Source organism: Chenopodium quinoa, unplaced genomic scaffold, assembly GCF_001683475.1.
Source record: "Chenopodium quinoa cultivar QQ74 unplaced genomic scaffold, ASM168347v1, whole genome shotgun sequence".
NCBI classification, from domain to species: Eukaryota; Viridiplantae; Streptophyta; class Magnoliopsida; order Caryophyllales; family Amaranthaceae; genus Chenopodium; species Chenopodium quinoa.
The window spans coordinates 1,440,636-1,460,679 of NW_018743893.1; the positions used below are offsets into that span (position 1 = coordinate 1,440,636).

Below are 20,044 nucleotides of genomic sequence, written 5' to 3' on the forward strand. Positions count from 1 at the left end.
ACAACAACAGAAGTAGTAACGAGATGAAGACCATCAACAGGTATATCAGGCAAGGATGGAGCCGGAGAAGTAGGGTGTTTAGACTGTAAATCCGCGAGAGTGACATCATTATAAGGGGCAACGCCTGAAGAAGAAAGAACCCGGACTGCAGCAGTGTAATGGCCGTCACAAATCTTCGTACGACATTATTATTATTATTATTATTATTAGTATTAGTATAATAATTATAATAATAATTGTTATTATTATTATTATTGCATTATTATTATTTATTATTATTATTAATATTTATTATTTATTATTATTATTAATATTATTATTAATATAATTATTATTATCATCATTATTATTATTAATAATAATAATATTATTATTAATATTACTAATTATTATTATTATTTATTTTTTTTAGTTTTTTTTTATAGAAAATGTGTTAAATAATATAAAATATTAATTATTTTCATTAAATATTAGTTATTATTATCAATTATTATTATACTACCTCCGTTTCATATTATTTGCAACGATTTGACATAAAGTGTGAGTGAAAAGTGTCTAATCGTTGCAAATAATATAAAACGGAGGTTGTATATTAATTTTTATTATTATAAAATATTAATTATTATTATCTATAAACATTAGTTATTATTAACAAAATATTAATAATTATTATTTTTAAGCAGAGTAGATGCCAGTAAGTTAAGGGACCTAGTTTGCGAGAGTGAGGAAATGTAAGGGAATTCCACCCCCCCCCCCCCCAAATTGTAACTAGTGGGGATTGAACCTTCAAGCTTATGGTTATAAGGTGCTCTTTTTCTATTAGACCAAGCTTAGCTTAATAGCTTGTATTGTATTATGAAAGTGATTTAAATTGTTTCCTTTTATTTTTTTCTTCACATTTATTGATAAGTTTTTATAGATAAGTAATATGAATTTTTCTAGGCACACTTTGCTAATTTTTTTTTTAAGGTCATTTTAATGAGTACAAATACAAACAACGTAACATAAATGACAAATCTAACTTTAGGTATACCCGAAAATAAGTAAATAACTGATGTTCCTAACTTCATATGGAGTGTAGTCTGTAGTGTACTTTCATTTATAAAAAAATTAAGGAAAAATTGCTCGGAATAATCCGACCTTTAGCTCATCCGCCAAAAATAATCCCACCTTTCGATTATTTTTTAATAATCCGACCTTTATACCTCTTCCGCTTTAAATGGTCCCTACCGGTCATCCAACCTGTTATTACAAGTTGCTAGACACGTGTCGGCCTATAATTGGTCTAATTTTTTTTTAAAAAAAAACTTTAAAAAATAGAAAAAAAATATTAAAAACCCACAAACCCTCTGGCAGTTCAGCCACCGCCCTCTACCCATTCCGACCACCATATCCCTTCCCCTCCCTGTTTTCGGCCACCAAATCCCCTCTCCTTCCCCTCCCAGTTTCCGGCCGACACCAATCCCAGCACTAGCCTGCAACACCACCAAAACAGCAACGATACTCCTGCTGTTACTCCTTCGCAAACGCACCACCCAATCAGTCCCAAAATCGATAACACCAAACGAACCACCCAAAATCAGCCCCAAAAACGCACCATCCAATCAGCCCCAAAATCGCAAACACCAAACGCACCACCCAAAATTGCAAACACACCGCATCACCCAAATCGCAAACAGGGACGGTTTCGGTGGTTGGGATGGGTAGAGGAGGAGATTTCGGTGCTTAGGCTGTGTAGAAGAGGAGATTTTGGTGGTTGGGCTGTGTAGAGGAGGAGATTCCGGTGGCCGGGCTGTGTAGGGGAGGTGGTTTCGTTGGGGTCTGCCGCAGAGGGGTGGTAGCCGTGGTTTTTTTTTTGTTTAACTTTTCAATATTTTTTAATTAATTTTTTATTTCTCTTTGGTCCAATCACGTGGTGACACTGTGCAAACAATCCAAAGTTACAAATTGTAACCTTTTTAGTCGGTTTCAAGTCATTTGGGACTATTAGGAGCATATTGAGTATAAAAGTCGGATTATTAAAAAATAATCGAAATGTGGAATTATTTTGGCGGATAAGGCAAAGGTCGGATTATTCCGACAATTTTTCCAAAAATTAATGCCGAGTAACGGAATATAGAAATTTGAATCGAAAAAAAACCTGACAGACAGACGTTAAAATTCAAAAAATCAAAAGGCAAGGCGCGGCCGTCAATGGTTGCTCAGTCCCTTCACTCTCTCTTTCTGTTTATCAAATCAAACAATCATTCAAAATTAAACCATGGATTCCAAAGATAATTGTCGAAATGAACTCCGAATTGCAATTCGTCAACTCACTAATCGCGGTCTCTATTCCCCTTCCAGATGGTCAGTTTCCCCCTCTCTCTCCTAAATTCTTCAATTGACAATTTTTGGGTGAATTTCTGGGGTTAGGATCTTCATGGCTATATCTAATTCAGTGCAGGAATTGATTTTTAGAGTAATTTGATTGATTTTAACTGGTTTTGGTACTATTCTCTTTACTGGGTGTGGTTTGAATTTCATAGATCTTATATTTGAATTCAAATTTTTGGTTATTTGATTGCTTGAAAATCGTTAAATTGGTTGTTCTTGGTTAAGCTTCTGGTTTTTTTTGAAATTTTTTATGTGGGGTTCTTGAATTTTTGGAGTTTTCTGTCACTTATTGTTTCGCCCACCATCTGTTCGACGAATTTCCTCTGATAACAAGGGTTCTAGCTCTTTGATTTTCTGTCTAAACTTGCTTACATGATCAAATTATTAAAAAAGTAATTAAATTTGGTTTTTATTGTGGATTTGGCATGATAATTATTCCAGGGCAGCTGAACAATTGCTAGGTATTGAGCAAGACCCTGCAAAGTTTACACCTTCTCATACTCGATTTCAACGAGGTAGCTCTAGCATTCGTCGTAGATTTAAAACCCATGACCCTACTTCAACGCCTAGTCCTAGTGTTTCCTTTGTCTCTACACCAATGCCAGAGGAGGATGATGATGTTGTGGATAGTGATTTCTACCTTTTGGCCAAGTCGTACTTCGACTGTAAGGAATTCCGGAGAGCTGCCCATGTACTTCGAGACCAGGTTGGACGGAAAGCTGTGTTCTTGCGATGTTATGCCTTGTACTTGGTATGCTTTGCTCCCTATCTTTTAGCTTTATGATTTCTGTTAGTGTAAGCTACTGCACAAATATTATCTTGAGTTTAGATAATCAACTTTGCTTGTGATATATTATTTCTCGACTCCTAGGTTTTGAATGGTTATGTAGCAAGTTATTTGAGACATCTAGAGTACTTGAAGTACTTGAAGTTTAATAGACATAAATTGCAGTGACAATTAGTGTATAATATTAGGCCTTAAATTGGAGACCTTACATAATTTGTATGAGCTCAAATTCGTTTGTTTGTAGCAAAGCAAGTATAAGGTGAGTTTGTAAATATGCACTTCCTTCTCTTAAAGCACTAAAGAGCACTGAGCTATTGACAGGCTAGTAATTTATATATAATAGCATTATATAGGATACCGATGCCACAGTTAATGGTGTGTGGTGCAGGGAGTTAAAATTGTAAGATTATTTCTTGTTTTCCCTTGAGGAAGGATTCAACAAAAGAATATATACGAGTGGAGTATCTAGAATATTTGTGGATCCTTGGGTTTATGAATTTGACGCTGTTGAAGTTGTAGATTAGACATCGTGATAAGTGGTACTGGCTTCCATGTTGAGGCAATGTTCTATATATAGGTGAGCAGGGTGCAGGTGGGATGTTGGTTTATTTATTATGTTGATTAAGGAAAGCATGTCTACTGGACATTTTATAAGTCCATTTTTAACAAAGTATGTCCATTTCCAACAAAATTGCTAGGATGAATATTTGAAAATCGTTACTTTTGGTTGCAAGGGACAGAATTGTTCTCATTTGGTTGATCACTTCTTCTTTATCATGAAGTAGGCCTCTCTAATGAAGGTTTGCTAGTAAACAGATTGTGCATTAAGATTAGCACCCTTCCTGCCTTCCATATAATAATCTTAATAAGCAAAACTGCCAAAGATTCTAGAGAGCCACTAGTGTAATGGATAGTACGGAGTATATTTCAATGACATGTCAATTATGATAATGAACCTCAAAACAAGTGAAAAAAAGTTTCCAGTCTGCTGATAAATTTAGTATGTATTGAAAGAGACTCCTTTAACTAGATCCATTAAATTGGGTATGCACCTGTAACTCTTCAAGTCTGCCACCAAGATTGGGGCCATGGGGATACTAAAGATTGAAAACAAGTTTACATCCTTGGATTCTCTTATGCAAATTATTTACCATTACGGAACCTATATTTTGTATTCCAAAATCTAAACACTTGTGTACAGCGATCAGGACCATGATTTGAGAAGCTTGCTGCTCAGATACTAGATCTAATAAATATGGCAGTGTTAATTATACGTCTCATTGCTAAATAGTTGGATTATGTCAGTTTGTATTTGTTGTTAATTGCTTTCTATGTTTTGTCTATTATCATCTCACAATCATTTATATTGTGTAGAAATAGATGCATAAATCAAGCCTCTCTTAGTATTCTCAAAGTGACTAAGGCTCTATTCTCCTTAGCGTATGATTGCGGAGTTTATCTTAACTCAATTTTGTTTGAACTTTACTTAATTTTGCTGAAAATTATATTAATAAGCCTGATTTAGGATGAAGCCTTGTCCAGACCTCCCACACCTCTCAACAGCAAGATTCGACTTCTTTTTATTTATTTATTTATTTTTAATGTATTCAATTCAATTGAGTGACTTCTTAATTTTTTTTTAAATTTTTATAAAGGCAGGGGAGAAGCGGAAGGAAGAAGAGATAATAGAGCTGGAGGGGCCTTTAGGGAAAAGTAATGTTGTGAATTGCGAATTGGTTTCCCTTGAAAGGGAACTATCCACACTGCGGAAAAGAGGTGTTCTGGATCCATTTGGGATGTACTTGTATGGTCTAGTGTTAAAAGACAAGGGAAATGAGAACCTTGCTCGTGCTATCCTCGTGGAGTCTGTAAATAGCTATCCATGGAATTGGAATGCATGGTTGGCATTGCAATCACTCTGCACCACCGTTGACATGTTAAACAGTCTTAATCTCAATAACCATTGGATGAAAGACTTCTTTCTTGCTAAAGCTTATGAAGAACTCAGGATGCACAAGGAATCCTTGGATAAATACGAGCAGCTCCAGAAAACATTTTCATTTAGCAGCTACATACAATCTCGGATGGCTAATGTGCAGTATCATTTAAGAGAATTTGAACAGGTAGAAGTCATCTTTGAGGAGTTATTAAGAAATGATCCATACCGAATTGAAGACATGGACATGTTTTCTAATGTGCTTTATGCTAAGGAAGCGTTCTCATCCCTCAGCTACCTAGCCCATAACGTATTCTTGACTGACAAATATCGACCTCAATCATGTTGCATCATTGGTAATTATTACAGTTCCAAGGGCCAACATGAGAAATCAGTTTTGTATTTCAGGAGGGCTCTCAAGTTGGACAAAAATTATTTATCTGCCTGGACTCTAATGGGCCATGAGTATGTTGAGATGCAGAACACAGCAGCCGCAGTGGATGCCTATCGTAGGGCTGTTGACATAAATCCATGTGATTATAGAGCGTGGTATGGTTTAGGGCAAGCCTATGAAATGATGGTAATGCCTCATTACGCTCTATATTATTTCAAAAAATCTGTTTTCCTGCAGCCAAATGATCCGAGGTTGTGGATTGCGATGGCTCATTGTTATGAGAGTGACCATCTACGTATGTTTGAAGAAGCAATCAAATGTTATAAACGAGCTGCAAATCGCCAAGACACTGAGGCAATTGCTATAAACAGACTGGCGAAACTATATGATCAGCAAGGGCAGCATGCAGAGGCTGCATTTTACTACAAGAAAGATTTAGACAGAATGGAGGCAGATGAAAGGGAAGGACCAAACTTAGTTGATGCTTTGATGTTTCTTGCTAAATATTATAGAGCCCAGAAAAGATTTGAAGAGGCAGAGATCTATTGTACCCGATTGTTGGATTACACAGGACCTGTGAGTTATCCTAACATCCAAGTGCTTGTATACTTTAACAATGATTTTGGTTGATTAGCTTGCTAATATCTCAGCTCGAATCAGCTTTATAACATCTCAGCTCAAATCAGCTTTATAACATCTGACCATGTTTTTTCTAATATTGCAGGAAAAGGAAACAGCAAAGAGTTTACTTAGATCTATGAAAATGGCGCAATCTGGTTTCCCGTCCATGGATGTTGAGCATTTTCCACCACACGGCTCTCATTCCTGAATGCAGACTGCGTATGTATGTTGGCAAAGCTTCTTTTGCTGTACACAATCATTCTGTATATGCATGGAGTAATTTAATTCATGGTAGATGGAATCTTACAATTGAATTTTGTAATTTGTAGTCTATAGAAGTAGCTTAGTCTATAGAAGTAGCTTTATTAGGACCTTAACATTATTTGGACAGTTTAATTATGATATTTTCTTCTTCCTCATCCCCAAGGCTGGGAGTCAAAGTTTGGATCTACTTCATTGACTTCAAAGTCAGAGGATCTCAAGTGTCTGAAAAAAATCTCTCAAAGAATTATATGAATAGTAAAAAAAAAAATGGAGGGAGTAACAGCTTTTGTGAATTTGTGTGGCTTCTAAAGTCTATTACATTTGGAAAAAAAAATAGTTGAGAAGATTAAGTTTATTGAAGATGGTTTGACAAATTATTATCTGTTGATTTAGCAAAGAGTGTATTTGGTGAAGGTAAAAAGTAACTGTTGTTTTTGGTCAAATCGTCTTTCTGAATGCTATTTCCCCTCCCCAGCCCCCTCTCAAACACACACACAAACCCAAAAAAAAAAAAAAAAAAAAAAAAAGGCAACAGAAAAATACTACTCAAGTCTATAACATTACTGGCCATTAAAAGATAATAATTAATTAAAAGAAAAGAAAAAATCTTTCACAATATTATCTTGGTGCTTTTGTGTCTAAATATTAATAATTTTTGTATAAAAGATTTTTTTCCGAAAATTAGGACTATATATATAAAATAGGGTTTGAAGTTTAACTCAAAGGAATTCTAGTAGCCCTTCCATATCACCGGGTGCGGGTGGTCATACCTCATACGTACTAGTGACCTTCATAATATCCTAAGTTCCTTATTGTACTACAGAAAATCATAGCATTGTAGCACTTTTAGTAATCATGACCCATATAGATCAAGAAAGGTTAGGCCTTAGTGGCTTACAAGTACAAAATCTACACATAGGTCTTATATACAACGAGTGTATTGCGTACATCACCCTTAAATCCTTATCAAATAAATAAAAAATTACTATTTGTAAAGTTGACTTTTATTTAATCTAGGTGACTAACCCTGTTGTATATTTCGCGTAATACACCACGATGTACAAGTTTTTGTCAAATCCGAATGCAGGAACCGTGTGTGTGGCCAGCCACGTATAAAAATTTGTGTTTAAGCAGACCTTCTAGCTGTTAAATTAGGATTCTATTAGAACATCAAGTATCATAAATTGTCTTGATAATTTTGATGTATTAATTGTTTTTTCCCCTGTTTTTGTAGATTTCAGCTCGCTGTTATGTCCAATCGTTCTTCCAATTCCCTTTGCTTGACTAATATTCTAACAGATGATCTGCTCTTTGAAATTTTCTGCCGTCTACCATGCTGTGAATCAGTCTTACAGTGCAAGTGTGTCTGCAAGTAATAGTTCAATGTGATATCAGAACCTAGATTTGTCGCGCAATTTTTTGCTCATAAATTCAATGCTCAGTTGTCCAAGGACAGCAAAAGCCAAAGGGAATTAGAAGGGGAAGAAAAAGATGATCCTGGAGTGATTTACATAAAATCAAACAATCAGAAATCCGTAATTTATCCCAACAATCAGCGTTTTACATCTCCTGGCAGACTTGACTATTGGCTCGATTTTCTTCCATGTTATAGAAGAAAAGGACATTACCCTATCATTGTGGAAGCAAGGTGTAAGGACATGCTTTTATGCAGCGGCTTCACATTATCGAAAGGTATTCTTCTGTACATTTGCAATCCTCGTACGAAGCAATATTTACAGCTCCCTGCACCATCCCACAGAAAACGGTCTTGTTTGGTAGGTTTACTTGGGATCCTTATTATGTGTTTGATAAAGAAGCTGGCCTAGTTACTGTCAATTCTTCTTGTCAATGCACTGTATTCAGTTCAACCAAGAGGAAGATTTTCGAATGGCAAATGTTATCTTCTGAAACAGGAGTTTGGAGGAAAGTAATCTTTTCGTCACCAATACCAGTTGGTTTTGGTTTTAAAAATTTTGTGTACAAAGGGGTGTTGCATTCTTATACTAGTAAAAACATAATTGGATTTGATGCTAAAAAGATGGATGAGATTGGTGTCATCAACGGCCATTTAATTCGAATACCTCCATATCATGCTTCCGGTACTGATTAAGTGATTATAGGCAGATCAGTGAGTGCATTAGAGTTTTTGGAGGACAAATACTTGTTGCAAAGTGCTATATAGCTGATCCTTATATCGAACCACAGGCCACTGGTATATATGGTATTAAGGTTTGAGAGCTTAAGAATTACAATAGTGGTGAATGGTCTTTGAAGCATACCATTTATCTACACAATTCGTTTTCTGAAGAGACTGTCTTAACAGGACATATTAATCGAGGATGTCCGGACACAAGGGTTGTATGTTTCCACCCAAACTATGCCAATATCGTGTTGTTATGGCTAGCTAAACAAGTTGTTGTCGAATGTAACTTGCTCCGGAGAACACTAGAACCAATTTGTAACGTTGAAAGCAGTCGGAAAATTTATGGTCTTGATTTCCCGGTGTGGCCATCACCACTTCCCAAACCTACTTAATTTTGATGACTACTATTGTAGTTTGCCCCATTAGGACTTAGGAGTTGTATAACAACTATTTTGGCATTCATATTGTTTCCCCTTAAGTCATAGATTTCCATCAATTTACTTATATTAATTTTATCTTTGATTTCTAATTATAAAAACATGTTGAAGGAAATAAAGAGAACTATCTATAAAACAGTCGGCGAGCGAGTTTGAATTCCAACTTAATTCATACAACGGAGAAAACTCGAAAGTAATTTGTTTATCAAATCATGGTAAAATCAATAATGTAATGAAATTGAAAGCAGTCTTTCTCGAAATAGATTTATATAGAAGTTTTAGCTACGATCAGGATCTGCGAAAAAGATGTTGATCGACGGCATGATTTCAGGGGACTTATTACGAATGTATTTCCTCAGTAAATGCTCAGCATATTTCTCACCCTCTGAGAAATTCTCTAGAACTCCAGCAGTTCTGTTCTCCTTGGTAACCCTGGTTCAACCAAAACGGTATTAGTAATCATACAGATACACATGTAGTACATGACTATGTATTTATTTAACACTAAATCACAAAACGAAGTCAGAAGCTTATGTGAATAGTGTATAAAGTAAAAAACATGTCAACTAAAAAAACGGAGGTATTATTTTGAGACAAAAGAAGTACGTTACTTGACAAAACTCCGTGATATACCACCACAAATCAACAAAGTAACAAACATCAGGTAAATGCATCACGTAACAAAAGCGTTTTTAACAATACCTGACTTCAGGGTTGATGCAGAAGTTACGAACGAGCTGTAAACCACAGATACCAACAGCAACTCCAACCGCGGCTAACAAAGGATAAACCTCAGGTCTCAACCAACGATTGACAGAGGCCATTTTTAGGTAATGACTTCCGATCACGTCGCCGGAGAGAGAAAGTTGAACGCGGGTGAAGTGAGAGAGGAGAATGGAGATGGAGCGAATTGAGCTGAAGGAAGGATGAATATGTAGGAAAGGAATGCAGTTGCTAGTTGGTACAATTGTTGGTCAGACTTTACAATTCCCAAGGAGGTAATGATTCTGCCAATCACAGAATTTGGCAAGAATGATACGCAGCTGGAGTTATGCTATGGCCGCCCATTGGTAAAATATGGGGCGGTCCATATTGCCACTTGCTTTGAGTCCGCACGCAAAGCAAATCACCGCCCAATTTGAATTTCTATAATAAAATATATCTACCTGTCCGGACAAGTGGTAAATGATAACCCGTAAAAAACCATAGTGAGACATAAAATATTTCTCTATTACACATAATAAAAAATAAAAATAAAAACAGAAGTAGTATCAAACTATACTAATTGTTAGTCAACACTCTCCCAAGTTGTCTAGTTGTTAATTTGGGCCGAGTTAACCCGTGAGGAGTTCTAACACGATAAGGATCTTTCATTTTATGTTCTTGCGTACATACAAAAAATTGTAAGGACAAAAGGGGTAATTGATGATCTATACTTGTTAGGTGCAAAAATTAACTGCGAATATATATGTTTACAAGTCCCAACCTCAATTGCCCCTATTTTAATCCAAATACAAAAGTGAATCACCTTTGTATTCATATGTACATCACATTGGTAGATCATTTAAACAGCAAAAGTGAATGTAAAAACATACTTTAACCGCACGAATATGACATATTAGAGGTTGCTTCATTAATCGGAGTATAATCATAATGTGATTAATGTCCAAAACCATAACCCATTTCATATATGTACGACTTTACAATGAAGGAATGACATGTTGTACACTAGCCATTCTAATAGCATAATTTTTCATTGCAGCTGCAACAAATTATACTGAATCAACATATAGGGATATGAGAAAAAGTTCCTCAGAGGCTATTTAACAAAGGTTTTTGTGGTATATGTCTTCCACCTTGTTTACCAGTAATCATCCAGTAGTTCTGCGAGCCCGATCCCGCCAAGAACCTTGCGGCTTCGAAAGCACCTATACATAATTACAACTCATGATTTCCCATAATCTCCCTTTTCATTGAACAATATTGCAAGTGTTCAGTTTAGAAACTTACCTTCTCATTGATGAGGCTGCTAGCAGGTTCATCATCTTTAGTCTCTTCGTTTCCATTCTCATTCTCATTCTCTCTCCCTTCTCCATTTTCCGAAGCACATGATGGACCGGCTTCTGGGATTCCAAACATGGCTTCATCATGAGCATTCTGTATTTTATCCTCACCCTTTGCCTTCAATATGACAAGAAATTAACTCCCATTAGGTAAGCAACTATACGTCAAAAGTTTTGGGTTCTGCTTTCAGATACAAGATCTGCCCACCCAAAAACAGCAACAGAATTATGATTACGATTATAAAGTACCTCTAAAGATTTGAACCGGAAGCTTTTACCAATATGCTTGACCAGTGCCGCATCATCAGCAGCAGCTACAGGCAGGAAGGATTAAAATCTTAGTTTAACATAACTTCACATCAAATGCATGCAAGAACATACGTAGTACAGAGTAGAAGGCAAATGAGGACAACCCATTTAAAAGTTAAAAATGAACTAGATAGAACTGTTATTATCAATTCCAATCCCAGATGCAGAACCAACGTCTTTCATGTACTGCACTGTGTCCCTGAAGTCTACCAGGCCAATGAGTATCCAATTACCTTCAATTTCCTCATCATCTACAGGAGCATCTTTGTTGAACTCAAACTGCTTCCATTGTGAGCTAGTCCCCATCTTAGTATCCTTCTCAGCTGCAGGAAATAATTAAAACCAAAATCAATTTTTATGGTTAAACAAATGAGGGGCTGAGAAGCTGATACAATATGAGCAGATAGTTCAGATCCCACACAACTATAGCTTTAAAAATCACATCTAAACTTTTTTTAACCATAATAAATTGACCTCATTACTAATAGTATCCCAAGTCTATTTCTTTTCCTACAGCTCCAAAGCTTTCCTATCCCCTTGAGCCTTCTAGGCTGCGGTAGAGGTAGAAATTGTAAGATGAAGATTAGTGCTCAAGACCTTTACCTTTCCAGGCTAGAGTCGAATATAAGAACAATCCAACAGTGCGAGTTCAATGGTCTCAAGGTGACATCATGCTAGGGCATCTTGGATTTTGGAGCAACAAACTTTACCTTTCACAGATATAACAAATGGCTGTGGACTCTACACTGGGATATACAAGGGCTCACCGAGTTGTGACCTATGCCATAACCTTTAATAAGGTCCACCTCAGGGTAACAAGTCTTCTAAATGAAGGAAAATGCCAAGGATCAAGGACTAAGCTGGCTGGGTCTCACAATAAAGACTGCTAAACATGCAAGGATCGGGAAAACGAGGCAAGACTTATGGCCAATTTCAAGTATGGGATGCTAATATTTCTTCGTAATTAAGACTTCATATAACTGAAAGTGGGTACAGATATTTAATACTCTGTATAGCCCCATAATGCACAACCTAGTAGCTTCAGGCGAACATCTGCAATCACGCTTAACTATTACAAAGTATTATGGTAAATAACTAAATAACAAACCGGACAATTCTTCAAGATAGAATACCTAGTCCAATTTTGAATGTAACTTAGAGAAAAAAATCAAGCAAGGAGTAAAAAGAATGCCCAGTTCTATACAGATAATGGAATATTGATGAAATTCTCCAAATAGCCAATGTTGGCAAGATATCAATCCCACTGAAGTCAAAATGCTTATCAATGCTTTCAAATCAATTAATCAATCAAAGCCTTATCAATCAATCAAAGCCTTAAGCCCTTAACCTTATAAGTGGGGCCATCTACATGAACCAAAAGTGAGTGTCACAAAGTGCACTTCAATACAAAAGGAGCTCTAAGTTGTACCAAAAAGGACTAATAATCAAGGTATAACACCCCACCAGACACAACCACTTGACCATAATAGATAGAAGTGAAAATGCTTATATATTGGATGCCAAAAAACTACTGATTATATGATCATGATGTTGGTTGAATGGGAGACAAGTCCATCATGCATCAATAAGATGGATTATCTGTTTCGTGTATACACATACATAAGCCAACAGAGGACTTCATTATCAGAATTACTCTATACAAGGGTTTGATTTAAAACTGAAGGGGGCAAGAATTTGGTTAAGGACTGTTCAGTAATACTCCTTCCTACAGTCTCCTACATCCAAAGTATTTGTCCCAATTTCAAATTAATTTATACGTCTATATAATAATCTAACACTAAATCCAAGTCCCACCAATTCACCATGCTAATACACTAATGATTAAAATTCAATTATTAACTATACTTAATGATATTTGTAAAAGTTCAGACAATGAATTCCTTTAGGAAGAAATAGAGTAGTTAAACTCAGTAGGGGAATTTATAACTCAATGCTTTAAAATATAACGCTAAATCTAATATGTGTCTAATAAAGTCATGGTGAAAAACTAAGAACCTTCATCATTAGCTTAGCAAGCATGTATCAGGTAAAAAAAAAAAAAGTCCAACCCAGATGTCAACTGAAATTAGTCTGGATCAGATGTAGAGGGTTTCACCGACAAGTTTTAATCTCAAAAAGAGCAGGTAGCATGAAAGAAGAGGGATGGAAATAACTTATTTATATACTCAGATGAAGCAAAAAACGTTTCATACTTGCTAGCCAAATAGAATTGGTAGTTAGTGGTCCGGTTTACGGCCAATATCACAATTCAAGCATTCTAATTAATTCTCCATATACAGCAGATAGCTATCTTGAAGGACACGGGGGAATGATCTATCAGGTAAAAACATATGGACCAGATACGAATAGGTAGATGTAACCTCATATGTAATAATTTTTGACATCAAACATAGACAAGTCCCTTAAAATATAAAACCAAAGAGATCGCTTTTTAATAACATATATAGAGCATGTGTAGATTCTAAAAGAAGGGAACAGAATATCAGTGAAGTGTACATTGGTACAATATCATATGTAACCCCATCTCACAGTCCCAGCCTCCTAGGGTAACTGACAATGTGTATCTCTTTTAAGCTATAAAGTGTAAAGTTAGACAGGCACTGTCATAAATACTCCTACACCAGCTAAAAATAAAGCAAGTAAACAAAAGTCAGGTAATACCTGTTTGTGTAAGCTGAAGTTTCACCTTAGCTTTGACTCTTTCTGCAGGTGTCTATTACAATCAAGTAAAAATGGAGTATTAACAATCACACATTCACACTTGTCAATAACATGTTACAAAGTTCCTGAAGATGCCTGCACACAGACAGAGGAGCGGCAGATGGCAGGGACGGCATTGTAAAACCACTCCCTACCCCCCCTCTTCTCAAAGGAACATTCCTCGATCATGCTCAAGAATAAAAGAGTAGGCTTATTTATCAGAGATGTGTAAGAACTACTGGGTACTTTAACAGCCCTTCAACAAGAAAATCACATATCATAAATGTGATATTAATTAATCTAGTGCAATTATACCCCCATATGAAACCTATCTTTTCACCTCAAATCCTGAAATTTCAATTATGTTGCCTTTCATCAACCACAAACCAAAATACTTAAGGTTACAGTCAACTAGTCAAGAGACTAAAACCATGTACAAAAGCCAATAAAACCAAAAAGAAGGTGTGATTTAGCAAGAAAGGATCAAAACTGCTGGCTGAAGAGATACAGCATGGAACAATTATAAGCAAATAAGTGATAATTAACAGTCTTCTTGTTGGGTAAGTGTGACGCAAATTCTATAGCCCAACTTATTACATCTCAAGGTTTCTAGACAACTCTACTATATTGAGAAATTGATGGAGAATTGTGGAAGAATCTAAAATCGGTTAATGCTCCCGAAGATTCTAGATTTATGTGGAGAATTTAAAGAGCTTGTGTGTAGAATTTTCCATACACTTCTTCCACCTCCATATATCACCTATAAATAAAAGGTGTTGGGCATCATTTGGGAGCATTTATCCACCTACATATCCTCTAATACTCCAATGTCATACACTCTATGAGTGTCCCTCCATACATATCATGATCGGAGTTTCTACCTACACACAATCTCCCTAATCCACTATTTCTTTTTTGTATTACTCCTTTGTGAGTCCTTATAGTGAGAATTTTCTTGTATTACTCACCCTTTCAAATTCCCACATTCCCGTCAGCCGTGGGTTTTTTGATAATTTTTCTCACGTAAAATATTGTGTCCAGTTGTTTACTACTTGTCTTGCCTTTATCTTTCCCCTAATAATTTTCTCAATCTCTACATCTTTAATTTGCTTCCACTGCGCTCTCACCAACCCTAACACTTCTTCCTTTAAAAGACAAGCAAGTGGCATATAGATAAGGTTAATATTTAGGCGACATCGAGCCCTAAAAATGTATTCTGGTCATGTAGCAACCTATGTTGAGTTGGAAAAAATAGAGTGGGAATTCAATAAAGAGCTAGAGAACTTCATCTTATCTACTGTTTTCACTATAGAAACATGCATCTCAAGGGAAATAGTAAAGATAGTTGACTGATTGGCCAAGAAACCCCATTCACATCAAAATCATGAATAGGAGAATCTTAAAATCCTGGCCAACAATGAATAATAGTACAACTTCCATGAATGTCAAATGGGAAAAATTACAAGGATTTAGAAGCTTGCAAGGTCAACGGTAAAGCATAGGTGAGAAATAGAATTTTTTTTGACAAATATACAACTGCTTCATGAAGAGTTAAAGACCTGATAACTGATTTAATACATCAAACCATCAGCGACGGCTGAAAAAAGTCAGAAAACTCTGGTAAATCGATCAACAAAGGCAAAGGCACGCAATTATACTACATTTATTCAAAGCCTGAATTAAGTATCAACTAGAAACACTGTAACTCCTATCAAATCAAATCAAAGAACAATCAACCAGAAATTTCAATATAAGCAATTTTAAGTTATATAGTTTTTTTTTTTTACAAGAAGTTATATGGTTATATAAAGCATTTTAAGTTTTGAATTCAACAGAATCAAGCAGCAAGCAGCATAAATCATATGCAATAAAAATAACAAATGACTAACTAATGCATATTCATTATTCAATTGAAACTCAAAAATTGCTTTAAAAGATAAATTAAAAAACACATACCATCTTATCATAGCCGCCAATTAACTTAGCATAATCAACTACACCATTACCCTCCTTCTTCACCACTCTCCCATCTTTCCCACCACCTTCTCTTCCTTTATCCGACCGCCTTCTATCCCTCGGCGAAAAACTCCTACTCCTACTCCTCCTATGCCTCCTCCCAGACCTTCTCTCATCATCAGAACAACTCCTAGACCTACTCCTCCTCCTCCCTCTCCTCTCTCTACTCCTCTCCCTCCTCCTCTCTTTACTCGAACCTCGATACCGCCTTTTCAACCTCTCTCTCTCCTCATCAGACCCACCACCACTCCTCCTACTCCTCCTCCTCTCCCTGCTCCTACTCCTACTTCTACTCCTACTCCTCCCCCTCCTCAAATCCTTCTCTCTTCCTCTTTCTCTATCTCTATCTCTCTCTCTGCTCCTACTTCTCCTTCTATCCCGGCTTTTTGGAGAATCCCTAACCCTAATTTTCTCACTTGGGGCATCAATTGAGGTTGTGGGTTCCTTCTTTTTGAGCTTATTTTGGATATTTTCAAGCTGGGTTTTTCGATCAATCACTGTATCCTTAGTGGGGCTTGAAGCTTTGACGAAATTGCTGAGAAATGAGGATGAAGAAGGTAAAGCTGAACCCTTTTTGGGTGGTTCGTCGGAAGTAGTGGTGGTTGTGGATGAGGAGAAGCCGAGTCCTTGCTTGAATCGGGCTGCACCACCTCCTTTCCGAGTTAACTCGTCGTAGTACGCTGCCGCTTTATCTTCCTCCATTGTTGATTTTTTTAAGCTCGAAGTTTAGTTGAGGAGAGAAGGAAGAGTGTAATTTAACATTAAGGGTTAATTTAACATTTGGTTCAACTGTTTAAATATCATTTTTATTTTTTTTGGGAAAAGGAAATATGGGTTAAATTTGTAAAATTACATATAAAATCGCTATTTTAGGGCAAAATACATGAGTTTGACTTTTCTTAAAATAACAAAAAAAAAAAAAAAAAAAAAAAAAATGTAGCGATTAAGGGCAGAAAATGCCAATAAAGTGTAAAAAAAATTCAAATATTTGCTATTTGAGAAATTGGAAATTTGTAAATAATAATACTTCATATTAGTAATACGTAGTAAAATACTATTATCTATCAAATTTCAAAACAAATCAACCAATGGCCAAACAACTACCTTAATTTTGTGGCTTTCTTTTAAGAGCTCTTGCTTGAACATGTTGAGAAACGATTGACCCTTGGTCTGGATCGGTTTTTGACGGTTTTAGGCACCAACGCCCCATTGTACCTTGTGGCGGACCACCATATATCAAAACGGTACCCAAAACCGGTCCAGACCAAGGGTCAACCCCCGACCGGACCAATTTTGGGCGGACTATAGAAATAAAGATTTGGCTTGAAATTAAATTTTTTTTTGGGTGAGCCATGAACAAGCATCTTAAACATTTTTTTGGTTGTTGTTTTTTTTAGGAGGGCCCAGAAAGACTGCTAGGCACGATCAAAATTTACGGGGTTTGAAGAAGCATTTTCAGACCGAACCTTGACCCAACCTATTCAGTCCAACGTAACAAGCTGATTTTTTAGCCTCCAGCTTGGCATGTCCCATGATCATTTGAAAAATATAAGTGTTGACACTTTTTGAGAATATAAGTGCTGAAATTTTTTCCAATAGTGCGCACTTCTAAACTTTTTAGCTTGCGCTTATATACTCGTAAAACAAAGTATGCTTATCATAATAGCTTATAAGTGATCCCAAAAATTAATGTCAAATATGTATCTAAAATTCTAGGGAACTGATACACATACAACCCTTGTATGTGGTCCCAACATACATTACCATTCAGGAGCTATCACATCAGCAAGAGTAAAAAAAAAAGATGGAAAATTAGGGGGGAAATTTTCACCCTTAATGGGCCCCCCAACGTCCTTTCTAAGCGGGAAAAATGCTTGGGAAAATCTTGGCGCCTAATAGCATTAATTGCACAAATTTTATTTTTTTTCTGAAATTTTATTAATTTATTTAGGATATTATTACAACCATTATACAGGTTAAAAAAAATTGCTTACCGGGAGAAGATGAACAGGACACCGGAGAAGATGACGGAATCCAACGCCGACGATTTTTCCGATGAAGTAATTAGAATTTTGAATTCGCGAGCATGTTCACTGGTCAAACTAATTCGATTTTGTGTTCAACAATCCAGCATGATCGATTTATTTATAACATTTCTTTAATGTAATTAAATCAATTTTACTGTACTTATCTCATTTTTCTAGATTCAACAATCGACCGTGAACGGTTAATTAATTTTCAGTACATGATATCAATTTAGTTAATATATACTTTATATTGAAATAATGTCATTCATTTCTTGTATTATGATTTCGACGAAATTCCAAACTTGATTTTGAACTTGAACGGGTAATTAATTTTCAGTCCTTGCGACATTCATGGAGGATATAAAGATAGATATTTATTTAGTAAAAATAACAATTGTTAAAGTAAAATCATATTATTTCATTAATCATGTACAAACTAAAATGTTTGGATACTAGTCAACCTTCCTATTATTCATGTCACAATCAATTACTAATTAAATGAGTAAAAAATCCTACCCCGACCTATATTATGAAAAAAAATTAACTATTTATATTAGTGTTTTCTAAATTTAAGTAAAAAAAATTAACTATTTATGTTAGCAATTTGCAGACTATACCTTGAAGCCCCAATTACAAAGGGACTTGTTACAAGAAATGTGGTTTACATTAGTTTTTCATTGACTGTAACATGTACACGGTAACTACAATATTCTTCTGTTATCAGGTTATGTTATAATTACAAAAATTAAAACTAATCAAATAGTTGTTGTTACAAAATAATCATGTAAAAAACGAAATAATCTTAAGCAACAACTATTATCTGCATAGCTATCCTTCAATAATAATAATAATAATAATAATAATAATAATAATAATAATAATAATAATAATAATAATAATAAGAAGAAGAATCACACCAACTCCTATAATAAGAACCACGTTAATAATATGACCTAGTCGTCGCCCGAGCTCATACCACTTTGATCTAAGTTGATTAATCGGGGCTCATGTGTGAACACTATTTGTAAGGGAAATAAATTATTGTGCTGTTAACCTATACCATCTTTCATTATTATACATAAGACATATCGCATTTAAATAAGGAGGTTATACAAATGAAACTTTTTCAGGTAGATTTATTTTATATAATGAAATTCACGTCAAATAAACTTATCATTATTGTGATGCTAGTAAGGATCTAAGGAGAAACAAGAAATTTATTACAATTTTATTCCTTGTAACATACAAAGTTCTTTTGACAAGTAAACATTTTTAACTTGTTTGAAGGTGATCCGTCAACAAAATTTAAAGTATTTATTTCATTATTTTGCTCAAGTATCTCATATTACACTAACTAATTATTTTAATTGCTAACAACTAATCATTGCCAAATTATCCATTGTGTTTACAACTAATTTTGTGAATCAACTATCCTATTACTAGATAATTAAGTTATATATTCTACATTTTTCCCCTAACATGTATACAGTTACTAATTAATATACTAACAAAATGAACAAAGATGTGTGGGGGGGGGGGGGAGGAGGGTTATAATAATAATAATAATAATAATAATAATAATAATAATAATAATAATAATAATAATAATAATAATAATAATAAGAAGAAGAAGAAGAAGAAGAAAAATAATCACACCAACAACTTTAATAAGAACAACAATAATAATATGACCTGGCCGTTGCCCGAGCTCATAATAAGCTTACAACTTTGATCTAAGTTGATTAATCAGGGCTCATGTTGAACACTATTTGTAAGTGAAATAAATTATTGTATTGCTAACCTATACCATCTTCATATATTATAGTACTGTTAAGCTATGCCATCTTTCATTATTATACATAAGATATATAACATTTAATAAGGAGGTTATACAAATGAAACTTTTTTCGGTAGATTTATTTTATATAACAAAATTCACATAAATGATGATTT

At 35.1% G+C, this 20,044-nt stretch overlaps 3 protein-coding genes across 3 annotated transcripts; 1 reads left to right on the forward strand and 2 right to left on the reverse strand.

The window, feature by feature from the left end:
* The first annotated feature begins 779 nt into the window (after window positions 1-779).
* On the forward strand, window positions 780-6,903 carry LOC110686721 (anaphase-promoting complex subunit 8-like). The gene is made up of 4 exons (XM_021863329.1): window positions 780-2,346; window positions 2,815-3,124; window positions 4,816-6,066; window positions 6,215-6,903. The coding sequence occupies exons 1-4, from the start codon at window positions 2,261-2,263 to the stop codon at window positions 6,317-6,319; spliced, it is 1,752 nt and encodes a 583-aa protein (XP_021719021.1). The 5' UTR covers window positions 780-2,260; the 3' UTR covers window positions 6,320-6,903.
* A 2,157-nt stretch (window positions 6,904-9,060) lies between these two features.
* LOC110686723 lies at window positions 9,061-10,271 on the reverse strand. Its single transcript, XM_021863331.1, has 2 exons — window positions 9,658-10,271; window positions 9,061-9,387 (listed from the first exon to the last, which is right to left on the reverse strand). The coding sequence occupies exons 1-2, from the start codon at window positions 9,777-9,779 to the stop codon at window positions 9,234-9,236; spliced, it is 276 nt and encodes a 91-aa protein (XP_021719023.1). The 5' UTR covers window positions 9,780-10,271; the 3' UTR covers window positions 9,061-9,233.
* A 161-nt stretch (window positions 10,272-10,432) lies between these two features.
* On the reverse strand, window positions 10,433-16,852 carry LOC110686722 (probable ATP-dependent RNA helicase DDX46). Its single transcript, XM_021863330.1, has 6 exons — window positions 16,005-16,852; window positions 14,010-14,061; window positions 11,561-11,650; window positions 11,268-11,332; window positions 10,966-11,136; window positions 10,433-10,883 (listed from the first exon to the last, which is right to left on the reverse strand). Exons 1-6 carry the CDS (start codon window positions 16,764-16,766, stop codon window positions 10,827-10,829), a joined length of 1,197 nt encoding a protein of 398 aa, XP_021719022.1. The 5' UTR covers window positions 16,767-16,852; the 3' UTR covers window positions 10,433-10,826.
* Between the last annotated feature and the right edge of the window lie 3,192 nt (window positions 16,853-20,044).